Genomic DNA, 18,284 nt, shown 5'->3' with positions numbered 1-18,284 from the left:
TCTTCACTAAAATGCCAATCAGCGCGCCGAAGCTTTGTTACAAGACACGCCAAAGACCTCCACCCGCTTTCCCAAACTCGAACTTCTGTAGTTGGCACTTTCCTCCTCTTAAAGCAACGCAAAGCACACACTACGCAGGCGCTCGAGTCGAGGTGCCCTGGGAGGATTCCGACGCAGGCGCGCGGGCCGGGAAGTGGGCGGGCTCGCGCGCGTGCTCTGTGGTTCACTTCCGGCCTGCCCCTCCCCCTCCTCCTCCCCGCTTAGCTACCTTCCCCCTCTCCCTTTTCCTCCCCAGTCTCTTTCCCAGCTCTCCCCACCCCTCGCGCTCTCCGCCCCGCTTGCCTCCTGTCCTTCCCCGCCCGCTCCATCCGGGTCGCTGACGGCTGTCTCTGGACTGGACAGCGGTGGCTGCTGCTTTTCTGTAGGTACCCGGTAAAGTTTCACAGGAGCCGGGGAGGGGAGCAGCGGGGCAGCGGCACCGACGCCGGAGGAGCCCTGGTGTTCGCCGCCACTGGCAGAAGAAGGAGGGTCCAGGAGCTGGAGACCTGCCTCAGCTGCCGCGCTGCCTCGCTCTCTGGGGAGGCGCCGCCCCCCCGTCGCCCTGGGCTTCCCCCGCCTGGAGAGGCTGGGTGAGTCGTTGCCCCGGTGGGTTCGGGGGCGTGTGACGGCGTTAGGGAGGGGGCAGGCCGGGCTGGGCGGATACAGGCCGGCTTGGCGCTGGGTGCTTTCTCAGCGCTTCCTCGGGGTGGGGGCTGGGGGGCGGGGGACGAGGACTGTGTTGGTGCTCTCTGGCCGGGGGGCTGGAATGTCGCACCTCCTTGGGGAAGGGCCTGCCTCCGACTGAGGGCTGCCGAAGTGCGAGCCTTGTCGACCGGCCTCTGCGGCTGCTGCGAGCGGGCGGCTGCCGTAGTTGACTGGTCGGCCCGCGGGGTTGGGTGTGTGCAGACGATTTCTCTCTCCTGGTTCCCTGGGCTGATCTGAGTGCATGTTCAGGGAATGATGGGAATAAAGTGCTTCTCATTCCCCTACCTGTTGCTGGCGAGAGGACGCCTTTCCCATACCTTCTGACTTTTTAAAGAAAAGGATGGTTAAACCTCATGCGCTGAAATCGGAGGTATTTTTCTGTCGTCTATTCTTTAAAAAAAAAAAAAAAAAAATACGGTTAGACAATGCAGAACTCTTGGGAACCATAGGGTTCCGATGTCCCGAAAGAATAAAATCAGACTTCTCTGAATGGAGAGGTCATGGACAGCTTTGGCAATTGCTAGCCGGAATGTAGGAAAGTTGGGTTTTGAAACTTCTCAGGTTCTGTGTAAGGAATGTGGGTGACTACAACGGGAATAAGGCTGACTTCCTGTAATTGTTATTTAGTAACGTGATGTATTTAAAAGTCTGTGTGGGTTTACATGAAGTGGACTCTCTGATACGTGTCTTTACAAGGGAAGAAATATTCAGTGTACTGGAAAGTTCTACAGATTTCGCCACCAATCAGTGTCCCATCCCCCATTCCTATTCTTGAAAAATCGGCAGTGGTAGGGTTATTTGCATTTTTTTCCCATTTCCAAATACTTGTCACAGAGGCATAGATCGACACAGATTGCCCAGGAGAAATATTTTTCAGTCACGGTTACCATTCGTAATAGAAAATGTTGAATTTGGGGGAGCATCTTGATACTTAAACTGCGTATTTTGTTTTGTGAGTATATAATTATGTACGGTGATTTAGTTTTAAAATTAAATAAGTAGTGAGGTTGGAGTGTTACTATTTTGATTTGTAAAATACATCTTTGGAGGCGATTGTCTTAAGATTGAGGTTTGGCGAGAGAGAACCATACTTTTCTCCAGGGCCTATTCGTATGAATACTTGGAAGATCATTTAAATTGTGGGAAATTTAAAGTTTCCATTACTGGTTTTATTTCTGTTACAAGTAAGAACTTCAGTTGTTTGCTGATACAGAGGTAGGTATTAAAAGGTTTAATTATGATTTGAGGGAGATTGCAAGGTTTTATGTTTGTGTAGTTGGGAGAATTTTTCACTGTGTATGTACTTGATTTTGGGGGTAGTGGATAGATGTTTTATTTCTTGCTCAGAATAAAATGATTTAAAGTGAAGCAAAAATTAAGTTGATCAAAGTACTTAATGTTTCCATTAGATTAGTCTAACATAAGGTAGCAAAAAGTCAAAACTAGTTAATATGTTTTAAATTTTGCAAAGAATTTGAGTGAAATTTTCTGTAAATGTTTGTGTATTTTTAAAAATTCAACTGATGGGTTTTTTAAACTGGATGATACTTATATAGTAAAATAGATCTCATGTTTACTATGTAGTAATTATTGTAGCATAGCACTTGAAAGAGCAGTTATACATCATGTTTCCTTTGAAGTCATATTAACTTTTTTGTATCTCCTCAGACATAGGTATACCTCCAAATTTCCAGTGTTTCAGAAGGAAGTTTTTTATTGAAACTGGAAGACCAAAAGAATTACAAACATGTTGTGCTGGGGAAATGCATCTTTTGGACAGCTAGGTTTGGGTGGAATTGATGAAGAAATTGTACTAGAGCCCAGAAAAAGTGACTTTTTTATAAATAAAAAGGTCCGAGATGTGGGATGTGGACTCAGACATACAGTATTTGTTCTGGATGATGGAACAGTGTACACATGTGGATGTAATGATCTAGGACAGCTAGGTCATGAAAAATCCAGAAAGAAACCAGGTAAGTTGAAAAATTTTTGTTTGCTCTTTCTAATAATTATATCATGTAAGTTTGAAATGTCAAATAATTTCTCTAGTCCTAAACCCATATTTTTTTTTTTTAACAAGCTTTAAAAGCAAACTAGGAGTTAAATATATACTTTACATTTGTATGCTTCTAAGTACTTGATTATTTTGTGGTTTCTATTATTTTAAACTACTGTTGTTATAAACCCTTATTGTATGAAGCTTTGGTTTCAGAATTTTATGGTGTTGTAAAACAATAGAGAAAACCAGCATGCCGTGTGGATACCTTTTCTTTCGGACAGAGTATATAGGTATAGAGCATATAGAATGTAGGTCCTGTGTAGTAAGTACTATTCAGCTACCTTGGCAAGTTTTAAATGCATAATTTATTGTGTTGTTTTCCATACATCAGAAATAAAAGTAAATAAGATGGAAACTTGCCTAAAATATATCCTAATTTTTCTTTTGTTCTCCCTATTGGAGTATATGAAATACAGAATTTTATTTGGTTTAGTTTGAAATATCTTTTATTCCCCCAATTTCATACTTTCAAGTAGCTGCACTAGCTATTAAAAGTTTGTGACTATGATATGTCCTGATTTTGTAGTAGCCATATAAACCAAATGTAAAATAATCTTTAGTGTAATGAGAATTTTGAGGAATTTGTTCTCATGTCATGTTCTCTTCCTGGATATAGACAGATTTTAAAAATAAGATATTACCAAACTTAGAAATATTGTTATGTGAATTTTGCTTTCAATTATGATTACTAAAAGTTAATTCTTAAGATGGTAAAATCAGATAAGACTGCAGCTGTACTGATTTATAGTTTCTTCTTTTAACTCAAATTAATGGCACTTAAGTATTTTCTATGGAATTATTTTTCTTTACCACTTCATTATTTAAGTGGTTTCTATTGTTAGTCTACTTTTGAGAGGTTAATGTAGATATAAAATAGTAAGAAATTAAATATTAAAGCATGTTATTCATCTTTCATACCATCTCACCACCATGCCAGACCTCACCTTTCTAACTTGTAAATACTGTATAGTTTTCATCCTTTCTTTGTTGGTAGGGTCTTAATCTTTTTCCTTCTGCCTTAATTTGTAATTTAAGTCTTTCGGATGAATGGTAACAATCCTTAATACAGTAGGTTTAATTATTGCAGAACTCAAGGTAAAGTGGCAGCTGTCTTGTACTCTACCTCACTAAGAACATTTTATGGAATCTTATCAGAATTTCATAATCTTAGGTATTGAGGTTGTCATGTGTAGACATGAATGGTAATTTATTGATATATATTTGCTATCACTGCTTCAGAGGCAGATGTATCCTTTACCTTTTTTGCTTAGCTTGGAATGCTGCCTCAAGTTGAGATTTTCATGGTTTTGGGGCTGTTGCCTTTTTTATACTTAACATGCTCCACAGAAATAATTGAACAAATCTCTGTATTGCTTTAGTAATTTCTGAGAGGCTACAGAACAAGTAAAAGTACAAAGCCAGCACATAGGAATTGCCAGTATAGTTACTGAAATTTACTAAAGTTTAAATTTTTTAAATCTTACTAAGCATCTGTTTTGTGTCCAGGACAAGGGTAGACACTGTGCCACTGTGCTTTAGTAGTATGTGTCTTTAACAGCTTTTAACTCTGTAGGTAAGATTCTCAGAAACTTAACTAGCCAGGAGAGGTTTTTTTTGTGGTCATGTTGACATTGTGATGATTGCATTGTGACATTTATATACCGTATTGATTCATCTTGGAAGCATTATTTGGTACTATAAAGTTGGGAGGGTGGGTTTACCTAATTTACAATACCTCTTCAGGATTGCCTTATTGTCCAGGGTACACTTATGGACTAGAAAAATGAAAAAGGCATGAACTTTGTCTTTGAAAAATTTGGAGCCTGGGTTGGGAGTTAAGGCATACATAAGTGAAATAGCTGGAGAGGATTGAAGGTTGACATGATATGATATGTCCCTTGAAACTGGGAAGTTTTAATGATGGGAAATGTCATTGTGGGGTAGATTAAAGATTTCTGGGAGAAAATGAAGTCTTAATTTTAATTCAACCCCTGATCACATAAATAGCCAGAAAATAAATCTGGAGCTGAAATAGTTTAGTTTTAAAGGAGAAGAGCCTGATCTTGAGAAAAGCTTTTTACTGGAAGTCCAGGTTCAATGACACATTGAAGTATATCTGAGTTACAGAGGTAGGAGAAAGTAAAAGTTCAAAAGGAGGTAGTGCTCTGATAGGGACTTTTCTTTTAACCTCAGTTTTGACTTAAGGTGTTAGAGTGGAAACTTCTAATGTTTTTAACTAGAATTATTTCCCTTGGGAATAATTCTTCAGTGATTTAAATGTATTCCTTCCTCAACTTTTTTTTTTTTAATTTGTGAGTTTTTGAGGACTGAATTAGGAGGTAAGGAGTTCTTATATAACTGGTTTTAAAGTTTTCTGTTAATTGAGTGAGTCTGATTGAATTTCTAGGACCATATAATAAACATAATTCATTTCATCAGAGCTTTAAACTGACAGCATACAGAAAGGAGGGAGCTAGGAATTGTTTCCTTGTAGATAATGGCTTTATAAGCATACTAAATATTCTATAATAAGGAGTGAAAGAGAAACAGGTCGCTTCATTCATTAAGGATAAGCTGTTTTTTTTTTTTAAGATTTTTTTTTAAAATTTTATTTATTTGACATAGAGACACAGAGAGAGGGAACACAAGCAGGGGGAGTAGGAGAGGGAGAAGCAGGCTTCCAGCCAAGCAGGGAGCCCGATGCGGGGCTCCATCCCAGGACGCTGGGATCATGACCTGAGCTGAAGGCAGACGCTTAACCGTCTGAGCCACCCAGGCGCCCCAAGGATAAGCTATTCTTGAGAGTTATCATAACCTACTGGAGGACTCAGGCTTACAGTGTAGTAAATAGATTCAGCCTGTGGCCTATTGGGAGAGGTTTCCATTCTGAAAATTTTAGGAACCACAAAGGAAAGGTTCAGTGATATTCTTTATTATACACCAAAAGTACAGATTATGTCCATGTTCATCTCCGTTCTCTTGTATATGTATGCCCCTTGCTATCACTGCTAGCTCTTTCTGATTATTTCCAGAGGCGTGAACATCTGTTTCACTCTCGTGTATGTATTTTTCCTTCATAAGAATTTTTCAAAACTCTTTTTTAGCTAGTGGCTCTTAGTTTCTTAATTCATAGCTAACAGATAAATATATCTGATCTTTAATATGCTAGACCAGTCCATCTGAATAAATTGTTTTATTTTTATATTTCCTTCCAAATTCACTTCTGAAGATTTTAAGATAATGTATAGGAAGTGCACTTTTTTTTTTAACAAGATCATTTATTCAGTGTATATTCAATCATAGGTATTATTTGGTAACCATGGTCTTAATGTTTTGCACATCTGTTTCCATTTATTTCATGTTAGAACTAGTACTAAATATTTTATGACCATGAATTTGTAAAATAATGTGATATAGTCCTCTTAAAAATGATTGTTTTGATAGTTTTTCATGGTTTACAGAGTTCTTTCAGTTAGATTATCTCATTTAATCCTCACAACAGTCTTGTATGGTAGCTAGGGCAGGTGTTACAGTCCCTATTTTACAAATGAGGAAAACTGAAGTAAAATGAGATTAAAAGACTAACAATTAGTAGGCTAGCAAATGTTAAGGGAGCTCTCTAAATGCTGTGGTTTTACCTTTATCCCATGAAGGTTTTCACCTGCCATATTTAAAAGATAAAAGAGTGTTTATTCACCTAGGAGGAAACTAGTTTCCATCAGTATTTTAATGTCATTCTGAGGGTTAAAAAAAAACTCAAAATTTTACTCTTTTATAGCTAATGTTATACAGTGAAGATGTATCTTATTATCTCCTCCCTTCTCATGTATAAATTCAGAAGGAAGTCATTTTAGGAACTGTATAAGCAGGTTCAGAGTCCTATTTTCAAGATGTAATATCATGCCAACATAAACTAAAAATACAAATATATGTATTTCATTCCTTAACTGAAGACTAACTTGATTAGCGAAGTCAGCAGCCGATAAAGTTGTCAGTAGTATAAAATTTGTTGTAGCTTATGCTCAACTCTTCTACAGAAGTTGTGAAGATGATGAGCATTGATTCTTTTTCCTATATCTCTAAATGGTGATTTCTACTGTTGAGTCAGTCCATTGAAAGCATTTTGGTCACATAGCAGTAATTACTTGCTTGCCTTTTTGCTACATCATTTTCTGACTTGCTCTCTCTGTTCATAAAACATAAATCTATAAATGAACTTCTTAAAATATAGTTGAAATTTAAAAAGTAATATAGGAAAAAAATGTATAAATACGTGAAATAAAATTGTTCACTTAAGAGAAGATTAAAATTACCAGATTATCCCACATGTTTCTTATTGAACCAAAGCATATAATACCAAAGAAGCTTATTATGTTTTATAATTCCTAGTTTTCATGATACCTTCTAAGGATGAGAAAGATGTGGGTGATATGAAGACTTGAAAAAAGTAATTACTTGGGTCAGGAATGGAGGCTTGCTTTGGACACTTTACTTTGAGGAAGGTTAGTGCCCAAGAATCACAGTGTCAAGGGTAGGGAAAAAAAAATCATAATGCAAACAGATGACTACTGTTAGAGAGATGTATAATAATACTTTACTTTGTGTAGGACCCTACATCTGAGGAATTTCAAGAGCATTACACAATAACTCATGGTTCCTTTCAAAATGCTTGTGACACAATTTGCAAGAATTATCCTCATCTTAGGGGATAAATTTACGGAGAAATGGCAGCACAAGTTGGTAAGTAACTTGTCAAAACAGCAGGTGACTGGTGAACACCTATAAATTGAATCTGAAAATTTAAGTCTACCAGTCTCCTACCTTATTCACTAAATTGTTCTTATGTTTAGAATTATTTACAGTAATATCTTTTATTTGAGGCAGATCAAATACTAATTTGTTTCTTTGCCATTTTATGTGATGGCCTATTGAAATAAATCATTACTTTACCAAGATGCTTGCTTGTGTTACCACTTTGGTACTTCATTATAACCTTGTGTGGTATGAGGCATATTTAAACAAAAAATTATGGTAATACCCAGTCTTTTCTCTTTTTCTGTTATATATCATATTCTATTTCCCTTTGTTGTCTAATGCTTTGCTGTGCTACTATCCGAGATCCATAGTAACTGCCAGGTGTGATTGATTTGGTGTCAACATTGGAACTTGGATTAGTTATATTGTATTAAGCCTGCCATGTAGCTCTTTATAGGATGCATTGGTTTGATTCATGCTTTATAAAATCTTTAATCCGTAAAGAAGACAATAATAGATGCCTAATCTGAGCAGTCTAACAAATAGAGGCTTCTTTAGAGGATTTAGAACCAATTAGTTTTTTGTTCGTCTTTGGTATATTGGTGTTTTTTATCTGATTGGTAGTGAACCACTTACTTTCCTTGAAAGAATAGGAGTATGGTAGATTTCAGTTTCCCGGTTTGGGGAGTTAGAAGGAATCCTTGTTGTAGGTGAAAGCTTAGGTGGTCTAGTTTCCATCATCTCCTTAGTAAGTGTTCTTAGGGTTCTGTGTTCCCAATATGTCATACAAATGTGTAGTACTATTAAAGCTCATTTCTTAAAGACCCCATGTACTTTTAAAATTGCTTTGAAGAAATAAGTCTCACTTCTTAGATATTTAGTTTTCCTAGACTAGAAAGCGTATCAGGTACTTGGATGTATATCAGGTATAGGTACATACATAGTAAAGAAAACCTAATAGAGGACATGTATTCATATATTGTTATAAGGGCTTTTTTGTGCTAGGATTGTGTTAGTGAATAGAAAAGTGGGAAGCACTAACAAAGAAACCATATTAAAGAGCCCATGATTTATCTCCTTTCACCTTCTATGGATCTTTTTCATGCTGATGGAATTAAGAAGACAATAATTATTTATTAAGATACAGAATTATCTTAATGAATTGTGATAGTTACTTTACATGCAATAAAAATCTGTGCTGTGTATAAATGTGTTTTGGAATTATTGTTATTAAGAAGGGAAGTTTCTTGAATATTGGTGGCTCAGTCTTCAAACCATAATATTTTATTTGCATGGAATTTTTCTTTTTTCTTCAGTTCCACGATGGCAGAAGTTTAGTTTAGCTTTTGTTGGCCTTATAGAAAATGTTCTAGAGTCCTTTAATGTGTTTTTGACATTATTTTAAAATATCCTAATTATTTCCTTATTAATATCTGAGTTTAGTTTCATTTTTTTCCTTTGCTAAGTGTCCTGCTACTCTGAAATAACACATTTTTAGTTCATAGTTTTTTTCTAAAAGTATTTCATGTTTTTGGTAGAGAATTTGAAAAATACAGGCAAGTAAAATTCAACCATAACACCATCATTTGTAGATAAACACTATTGTCATTTAACACTTCTTCTATACTCATATATGTTTGTGATCACAGACTGAGAGTATATTCTTATATCTCAATTTTTTGTTCCAGTAATAATTAAATAATAATTATTTCCCCATGTTTTAAAATATTGTTTAGGGTTATCGTTAATGATAGTTTAACACTTCATCATTTAAATGTACCAAAATTTGTGTTCTCCTATTTTTGGAACTTATTTCCAGATTTTTATTATAAATTATGATACCATGCATGTTTATGTCAATTTAGTCTTTATTTGCATCTCTGTTAATTTCTTTAGGAAAAAGAATATCTTTAATTTTAGCAAATCTAGAAGAAATGATAACTGAATTTATTTAAACAAAATTAAGCATAGTTGTGCCTCGCCCTACAAAGTTGATAAGCTAAGAAGATATTTGTAAATGAAAGTGTTTTGTTTTTATTTTTTAAAGATTTTATTTATTTATTTGACAGAGAGAGACACAGCGAGAGAGGGAACACAAGCAGGGGCAGTGGGAGAGGGAGAAGCAGGCTCCCCGCCGAGCAGGGAGCCCGATGCGGGGCTCCATCCCAGGACCCTGGGATAATGACCTGAGCCGAAGGCAGAGCCTTAATGACTGAGCCACCCAGGTGGCCCTGTAAATGAAAGTTTTTAAAAATGTATTCATATGACAAGCTTTGAGTATAATGGATGAATATCATTTAAAGATCTGGAAAGGAAGATAAAACAAGTGCAGAAATAAATAGAAATGCATATAAATGTGCTAAGTGTTATAAGATGCATAAACAGATTACTGCGTACAGAGGAATATTGTAACCATTTGGAATGGAGTGTATTGTAGGTGAGTTTCTATAGGGAAGATAGTATATGAACTGGAAGGATACATAGTATTTCAAGGAGGAAAGAATGAAGAGAGATGCTTTATAGGTAAAGCAGCTGAAATGGCAATAGGCAAATTGGAGGCCTGTTAAGGGAATAGTAGTCCAGTTAACTCAGATGTCTGAGAATGTGAGCAAGAAGGTTAGAAAGGTAAAATTGATCTCAGATTATAGAATTAATCAAATTAGGGAGCTTGAATTTGGTGGATATCCACTGATAGTTTCTAATGAGAATTACCAGCTTTTTATAAAGGAGGGGAGAGAATTTAGAGGTAAAGAAATCAATTAGGCTGTAATGATGGCCCTCTAATACAAGGGAGCAGTTAGATTAAGGAGAGATTAGGGAGGCAGAAAGAACTGACAGGCTTTGGTAACCAACTACTTTGGTAACAGTAAGGTAAAGGGGGGGAGCCAGGTGTGATCCGAGGTTGAATTAGTATTTAATAGAAGTGTGGACTCCAGGAAGAAGAGGAATGTTAATTGTCCTATTTTAGGAGGAGAGAAAAGATATGGTGGGGTGAATTTTGTTTTGAACTTGTTAACAGTATTTAGTGATCAGTAAGAAATTCAGTACTGTTAAGTGGGGAGAAAGATCAGTGCTAAAGGCATGAGATGTTTTATTTCCAGTTTTTTTTCCTCTTCAGTACAAAGTAGGCTAACATTTCAACTGTAAATTTCTCCCTGATTCCAGCCTATTTACTTGAGTAATTAACAATCTGTTAACAGTACTTATTTTTGTGTTTTGTGGGGACTGTTTAAAGTACCTGGTGATGTAACACCTTTGTAAAATTGAAACATTTATTTGCCAGGTACCATCTGATACCCCACTCATTTGAATTTTATTAAGAGGTTCATTTGTTTATTTTTGGTTAACTGACACAAACTTGTTACTTAATTATGCCTGACTTTATGACTTTCTTCCAGGTTTTACTGGAAACAAAGTTTTTGAAGTCACAAGATGCAATCACTAGAAGTTACTTTTGATTCCACTGAGAGCTGAAATAATTGTTACTATATATTGTGTATGTGTTGGCATGTAGGCAAGAGCCCCTAGAAAATGTGTCCTCAGATATGCTGTTGTTTCTGTGAAAGGGAAATGGGAATGGGGAAGGAACAACATAAGGCTGTAAAGGAGCAGAATTAGGAGCATCTAAAAACAATGGCAGGAAAGTTTAGCTGCTTTACCTGTTTTGAAGAAGCTTGTGATTATTATTTTTTTTTTTTGAGTGTGGCATGATGAATGTAAAGTAGAGCTTAGATTGCTTCCCATAATTGGTCCCAAGTATTTATTAATTAGTGCATGTATACTTTCTGATTTTTGATCCAGGTATTGCTTATCTATAGATTTCATAACTGGGCATTCTAACAGAAATGGACATAATGGACCTAAACTTATCTTCTGGAGAGTAATTACATAAAAGCCTGACAGATTGATGTTACATCTGTCTGAACATCGCTCTATTTCTACACTGAGTTGGGGAGTTGAGTAAGCCTCTGCAACTGGAAATATGGAGGAAAGGGAACACATTAGAAGTTGGTATTACAATGTAAAGGGAGAAGAAAGATACAAACCTCATAACTAGAGAGAAGTTTAACAAGAAATAATATTTGGAATATATTATTTAGATACTGGGACACTGATATTTAAAAATAATAATGGTAACTACCATTATGTGCCAGGCACTGAGCTAAATCTTTTATGCATTATCCCGGAATCATAAAACCACCCTGCAAAGTACATATTGGTTCAATCTTGCTGGTGAGGGAAGTAAAACTTCAAGAGGCTAAAAACTTGCCCCAAATCAAAATTAAAATGTAATGGAAACAAGAACCAATTAGATGTTAACAATGAAAGGAAAGACACCATTTATAATAGCAAGGGAAAGATAAAATGACCCAGGAATAACCTAAGAAATGTGCAAGACCTATTTGAAGAAGACTTGAAAGCACTTCTGAGGAACACAAAAATTTTAGACAAATGGAAACCATGTTTGTTAAGTAGGAATACTAATCTAAGTAAATCTGTCCATTTTCTCTCTAATTTGTCAACTTAAGGTGATCCTAATAAAAATACCAAATGGTTTTTTTTTTGAAGAAACTAGATAAATGGATTCTCTAGTTCTTATGAAAAAATAAAGAAACCAGGAAAACACTGAAAAATAAGAGCAGAAATATGTAACATTTCATTTTTTTAAAGATTTTTTAAAAAAGGTTTTATTTATTTGAGAGAGAGAAAACGAGAGAGAGCATGAGAGCGGGGTAAGGGGTAGAGGGAGAAGCAGACTCCCTGCTGAGCTGCGAGCTCGATGAAGGGCTTGATCCTGGGACTCTGGGATCATGACCTGAGCCAAAGGCAGACACTTAACCGACTAAGGCACCCAGGTGCCGCAATATGTAAAATATTTTAAAGTCTTAATAGTTAAAACTGCCTCACAAATAGACATATTAAACAGAATATAAAGCCCAGACATAGACTTAAATCACCTCAAATCAGTGGGAAAAATTAAAGCGGGGCTGTTAATAAATGATCTTGGAATAAGTAGGAGCATCATCTAGGGAACAAAAAAAAATTGGATTACTACCTCACGCCATGTATATATTCGGATAAATTCCAAGTGAATCAAATATTTAAATGTAAAGACTGTAATGATAAATGTGCTCAAAGAAAACATGGACAAATTTGTTCATTAGAGTCAGGGAAGCCTTTCTGACTGAACTGTGAAGAGGCACAGAAAAGTAAACTGAAAAAAGTTTTGTTAGGTAGAAATCACTATAAACAAGTTAAAAGACAAATGGGAAAATATTTGACTCAGTCAAAATGCTAATTTCCCATATATAAAGCACTCCTAGAAATTGGCAAGATGAAAACAGTCCAGTAGCAACATGGTCCCAGGATATGAACAGGCAGTTCACAAAAAGGGAAATACAAATGACTCTTAAATGAATACTCTTCAGCTTCATTCATATTAAGAGAAATGCAGAAGACTACACTGAGGTACCATTTTTTTACATAACAGGTTAGCAAAAATCCTTAGCTTTGATAATAGAATAGCTCCTTCAACCCCAAACCAGAGTTACTTCCTGAGGTTTTAGTTACCCATGGTCATCTGCAGGTCCAGAAGCAGATGGTCCTGATGTCAGGAGGTCAGTAGTCATCTAATGCTATCACACAGTGCCTACATCATTCACCTCACTTAATCTCATCGGTAGGCATTTTATCATCTTGTATCTTCACAGAAGGGTGAGTACATTACAGTAAGATGTTTTGAGAGAGGGTGAGACCACATAACTTTTCTGACAGTATGTTATAATCTATTTTATTATTGTTAATCTCTTACTGTGCCTAATTTATAAATTAAACATTATGTATGTATAGAGAAAACAGTATATACAGTATTCATTACTATCCATGGTTTCAAAATGGAATCCACTGGGCCTCGGGATGTATCCCCTGGGAATAAGGGGAGGGGACTGCTATATCCTCTATGGTGAGGCTGTCACTAAACAAGTGTTCATAGGTGGTTAGTGTAAATTGGTTAACAGTAGGAGGGTATTTTGCAAACATATGTTATAATTGCAAATGCACATACCCTTTCTTCAAGAAGCACAGGAATATAGCTCTTGCTCTGATAGCTCCATTTGTACTTGTACAAAATGACTCATTGACATATTACTACAACATTGTTTATAATTGCAAAACATTAGAAACAACCTTGTGATTGTTGGGAACTGGTAAAATAGTCATCTGTTCAATCAATGTGATGTAATACTATGTAATTGAGAAAAGAATAAAGGAGTTTTTTGTGTACTAATATGTAAAGATCTCTAAGATACATCATTAAAAAGAGCAAGGTATAGAACATTTTATAGAAAACTATGTTTTAGATAAAATAAGAAAAAATTTATATTTGCATTTGCCTGTAGATATACTTAAAAAACCCTGGAAAGATACATACATCTAATAATAGTGGTTACCTTGGTGTAGAAGTAAGATAAGGGATGAGAACTAGGTTGGTAGCGGATAATGAACGGTAGACCTAGATTTTCACTGCATACTCTTTTTAAAAAAAAAATAATGTAAATATACTATTATTTTTAAATAGGCTCTGGAATTAGAGTGCTTGGATACAAATTCTGATTCTGTTACTTCTTATTGTGTTATCTTGGGCACATCTCATAGCCTTTCTATGCCTAAGTATTTCTGTTAGGATAATCATGCCACATTCTTAGGGTGGTTGTAATGATTAAATGAGATAACACATAAAGTGAAAAGAACAGTGCTTGGCATGTGGTGAGTGTTCTAAATGTTTCTTAAAACTGCCATTAATATTAGAGTGGGAATTTAATTTTAGGTCTGCCTTACACTGAAGTGGGCTATATGCTGTTTCCATATTTGCCTTTAGATAGACAGTGCACATTTTTTTTTTTTATGACTGAACTTCAGGCATTGATTCCACAAACATGTCTTCCTACTATGTCCTAGATACTGCGTTAAGCATGAAAATACTTGTCTTCTGTTACCTTGTTGGAGCTCATATTATGACAAATTTTCAAAAGTACACCAAAATTTCAAAAAAATGTATGTTTGTGATGTTTAGAGGTAATGCTATATTGGAGCAAGATAGAAAATGAATTGGATTCCTTTACCATCAGGCTTAAGAGATACAGTGGATACAGAAAAATAAAAGAATTAAAGATCCCTTTTTATTTCCTGTGAGAAGATATAAATGTTAGAAGTTAATCATTTATTTTAAAAAATTTATTTAATGATGAATAATTAGAAGATGTCTTTGTCCATTTAGACTGCTATAACAAAATTAGTATAGTCTGGGTGGCTTAAATAACACATATATATTTTTCATGGTTCTTTAGGCTGGGGAGTCCAAGGTCAAGGTGCTAGCAGATTTGGTATCTGGAAAAGACCTGCTTCTTGGTTCATAGAGGGCCATTGTCTCACTGTGTATCTTCACATGGCATGAGGGATCTCTCTGGGAAAGAGCACTCATCTCATTCATGAGGGCACCACCTCCATGACCTAATGACCTACCAAAATCCCTACCCCCTAATACCATCACATTGGGGCTTAGGATTTCAGTATATGAAGTTTGGGGAGATACAGACATTCAGTGTATAACAGAAGGTATAGTTTGAGGAACATAGACACTTGAATAAATTCAGCTTATTCACACTTTTAAATTCTGCTCCTCCTAGAATGATAGGCTAAAATAATGCATTTGGTTACACCTTTCTACTCTTACTTTGCATTTGTAATTATTTTAATGACAATGTGCCTAAATTTATTTGCATAGTATATAAAGATGCTGTTAATAATTAGGGTATCCACTGTTTATATGGTGTTTGACTATAGGAAAGAGAAAATCAAGAAAGACAACTATAAATATTTCTGAAAATTTAAAACTGATAAAATGTGGAGAAAAAGGAATATTTTAAATGGAAACAGTTGTAAGTTAGCTATCCATCTCTCCAAAACAAACTACAAAAACAACTCTTCCTTGTTTATTAATGTTTCTTGAACTCACTTAGGTTCAAACCTTAGATTCACCTTAGGCTCCGCTTCCCAAGCCTGTAACATGGACATTGACTCAGTTGCCAAATCTTTTTTCTTTTTTTTTTTTTCTTTTTTTAAGATTTTATTCATTTATTTGACAGAGAGAAACACAGTGAGAGAAGGAACACAAGCAGGGGGAGTGGGAGAGGGAGAAGCAGGCTTCCTGCTGAGCAGGGAGTCCGATGTGGGGCTCGATCCCAGGACCCTGGGATCATGACCCGAGCTGAAGGCAGATACTTAATGGCGGAGCCACCCAGGCGCCCCTCAGTTGCCAAATCTTACTGATTGTTTTTTTAGTAACTCTCCTGTCTTTTTTTTTCTAATGGCTAAATATTTGACGTTGAACTAGTTATTTTAAACTCTCTGGCCCTTAGGGTCCTCCTATCTCAAGCTGAAATTCTTTGTTTTCATTCTAGTTAGACTATTACTATCTATGCAAAAACTGTGGCAATAGCTTTCCTACTGATCTCCCTACTCTAGTTCATCCTTCTTGTAATTCTGGGTTATTCTTTCTACACCATATTTCCATTTCTGTCTCTTGAATATTGCCCAGCTGAAGGACTATCCTACATCTCCATGGTTACTTTTGTAAGAACTGCAAGTCAGATATTTTGTGCAGTATCAAGCGCAGTTACCTAGCATTCAGTAAATTAATAAGTTGCATTTCTCTCTTCCTGTTGTATAGAATTATTTAGGTAAAAATCTTCTCTACCATGTCAGTTCCTGAAGGGTAGAAACTTTTATATATATTTATCACTATAGTGACAACACTGGTACACACAGAGGGGACCGAGGAGTTTGTTGAATAAACACATGATCAGTGCATTTTATTGGATGTACCATAGGAAGAGAAGAAAATTATAGACTTTTTAAAAAAATATTTTATTTATTTGACAAAGTGAGAGTACACAAGCAGGGGGAGTGGCAGAGGAGAAGCAGGCTCCCTACTGAGCAGGGAACCCGAAGCGAGCTTTATCCCAGGACCCTGGGATCATGACCTGAGCTGAAGGCAGACGCTTAACCAACTGAGCCACCCAGGTGCCCCCAAAATTATAGACTCTTAACTTGATGGCCATCAGTGATATTATAACCAAAATTGTAAAATTGTAAGAATGTACATGTTGGGTATAGTATGGTAAAGTCAGTGTGGCCATAAGAGGAAACAAGAATGAAGTTGGAAGAAGTTTATTATATTCAGGTCCCAGAGAGAGGGAGTCACATGCCACACAGCCATAGGGGAGAACACTAGGGTAGTTAAGAGGCAGAAGACAAGAGCACAGGGGAGATCTTAGATCATGGTCTTCATTAGGATTTCCTTGGGAAAGGCATCCTGGGCAGAATAAACAGTTTGGATGGGCTAATTTGATTAATTCCTCCAGGCTTTGGGCTGTGGGGTTGGTTTTTAGTTTCCTGGTATCTGGGCCTGGGGTGATTTAGGGTAAGGGAAATATTGGCTTGGTGTGTGAGAGACAAGGAGATAGGTACTGGTGGTATGCCTATGAAAGGCATGCTTGTGGGCAAGTTGTTTTCTTTAGGAATTAGCTAGCCCTGGGAAGGACCATCTCTTCTGGGGTCTGTAAGCCTCCTGCTCCCCAAATGTCAGCCTCAAGAATACAGAAAACAAGAAAATATAATTAATGTAATTGACCCTTTGATGAATGGATGTCAAATATACAAAGAATATAAGAAAACAAAAACTCTGGTAGTATATTCTGAGGGTTCATTCTTGCTTGTCTTAAAAAGAAAGCAAAGCAACTATTTGATATTATATTTATGTTGGGGTCTTTGTATATCAACTTCTTTTCAAAGCAGTTAATTTCAGTGGTTCCCAGACATCCAGAAAAGACTTTTCTTTTTTTAAAGATTTTATTTATTTACTTATTTAGTGCAGGTGGGGGAGGGAGGGGCAGAGGGAGATGGAGAGAGAGACTCTCAAGAAGACTCCAAGCTGAGCACCGAGCCTGTCGTGGGGCTTGATCTCATGACCCTGAGACCATGACCTGAGCCAAAATCAAGAGTTGGACACTCAACTGGCTGATCTACCCAGGCGCCCCCAGAAAGGACTTTTCTAAAGAAAAAATGTTATGAAGCCCTAAATATAAAATTTTAAGTATATTTTGAAAATATTAAAACATAACCTTGTTGGGGTACCTGGGTGGCTCATTTGTTAAGCGTCTGCCTTTGGCTCAGGTCATGATCCCAGGGTCCTGAGATTGAGCCCCGCATCGGGCTCCCTGCTCCGCAGGAAGCCCGCTTCTCCCTCTCCCGCTCCCCCTGCTTGTGTTCCCTCTCTTGCCGTCTCTCTATCTGATAAATAAAATCTTTAAAAAACAACAATAAAAACATAACCTTGTTATTTAAATATTAACAAAAGGATGGCAGTTCAATAAATGGGAAATGTTTATATCTTAGTACCTTTATATCTTAGTACCTTTATCTGTGAAGTAGGGATGATGGTACACCTGTCTCATGGTGTTATGAGGATTAAATGAGATTAAATAAAGTGCTTAACACTGTGCCATAAACTCTTTATGTATGCTAACTCTGCACCTGTATGTATAGAATGCATAAAAGGGGTACAAACTTGTAAACATCTGTTATAAAGAATTTTGTAATTTAATTCTATCTCCATAAGAACATTATTTTATTGTGAGCTGTCAGCTAAGACATGTAAATTACTTTA

At 36.5% G+C, this 18,284-nt stretch overlaps 1 protein-coding gene across 6 annotated transcripts in view; it reads left to right on the top strand.

Moving 5' to 3' along the window:
- The first annotated feature begins 259 nt into the window (after positions 1-259).
- Positions 260-18,284, top strand: part of LOC118017864 (probable E3 ubiquitin-protein ligase HERC4) — a 131,367-nt gene continuing 113,342 nt past the window's right edge. For 2 of the 6 annotated variants that reach the window (XR_004681259.1, XM_035016180.1), the window contains exons 1-2: positions 261-629; positions 2,413-2,717. Coding sequence is in view for 4 of the 6 variants with exons in the window: in XM_035016180.1 (XP_034872071.1) it covers positions 2,492-2,717 (226 nt within the window). In the remaining 2 variants the exon portion in view is untranslated. Of the gene's footprint in view, positions 630-735; positions 1,697-2,412; positions 2,718-7,410; positions 7,544-18,284 lie in introns of those variants that run through there. The other 4 variants (XM_035016194.1, XM_035016209.1, XR_004681260.1 and 1 more) reach the window with 4 other exon arrangements.

The sequence above is a fragment of the Mirounga leonina genome, unplaced genomic scaffold (assembly GCF_011800145.1).
Source record: "Mirounga leonina isolate KUSES-001 unplaced genomic scaffold, KU_Mleo_1.0 Mir_106, whole genome shotgun sequence".
Taxonomy (NCBI): domain Eukaryota; kingdom Metazoa; phylum Chordata; class Mammalia; order Carnivora; family Phocidae; genus Mirounga; species Mirounga leonina.
Note: the sequence above shows the minus strand (reverse complement) of the source record. Positions and strands in the feature narration are given on the sequence as shown.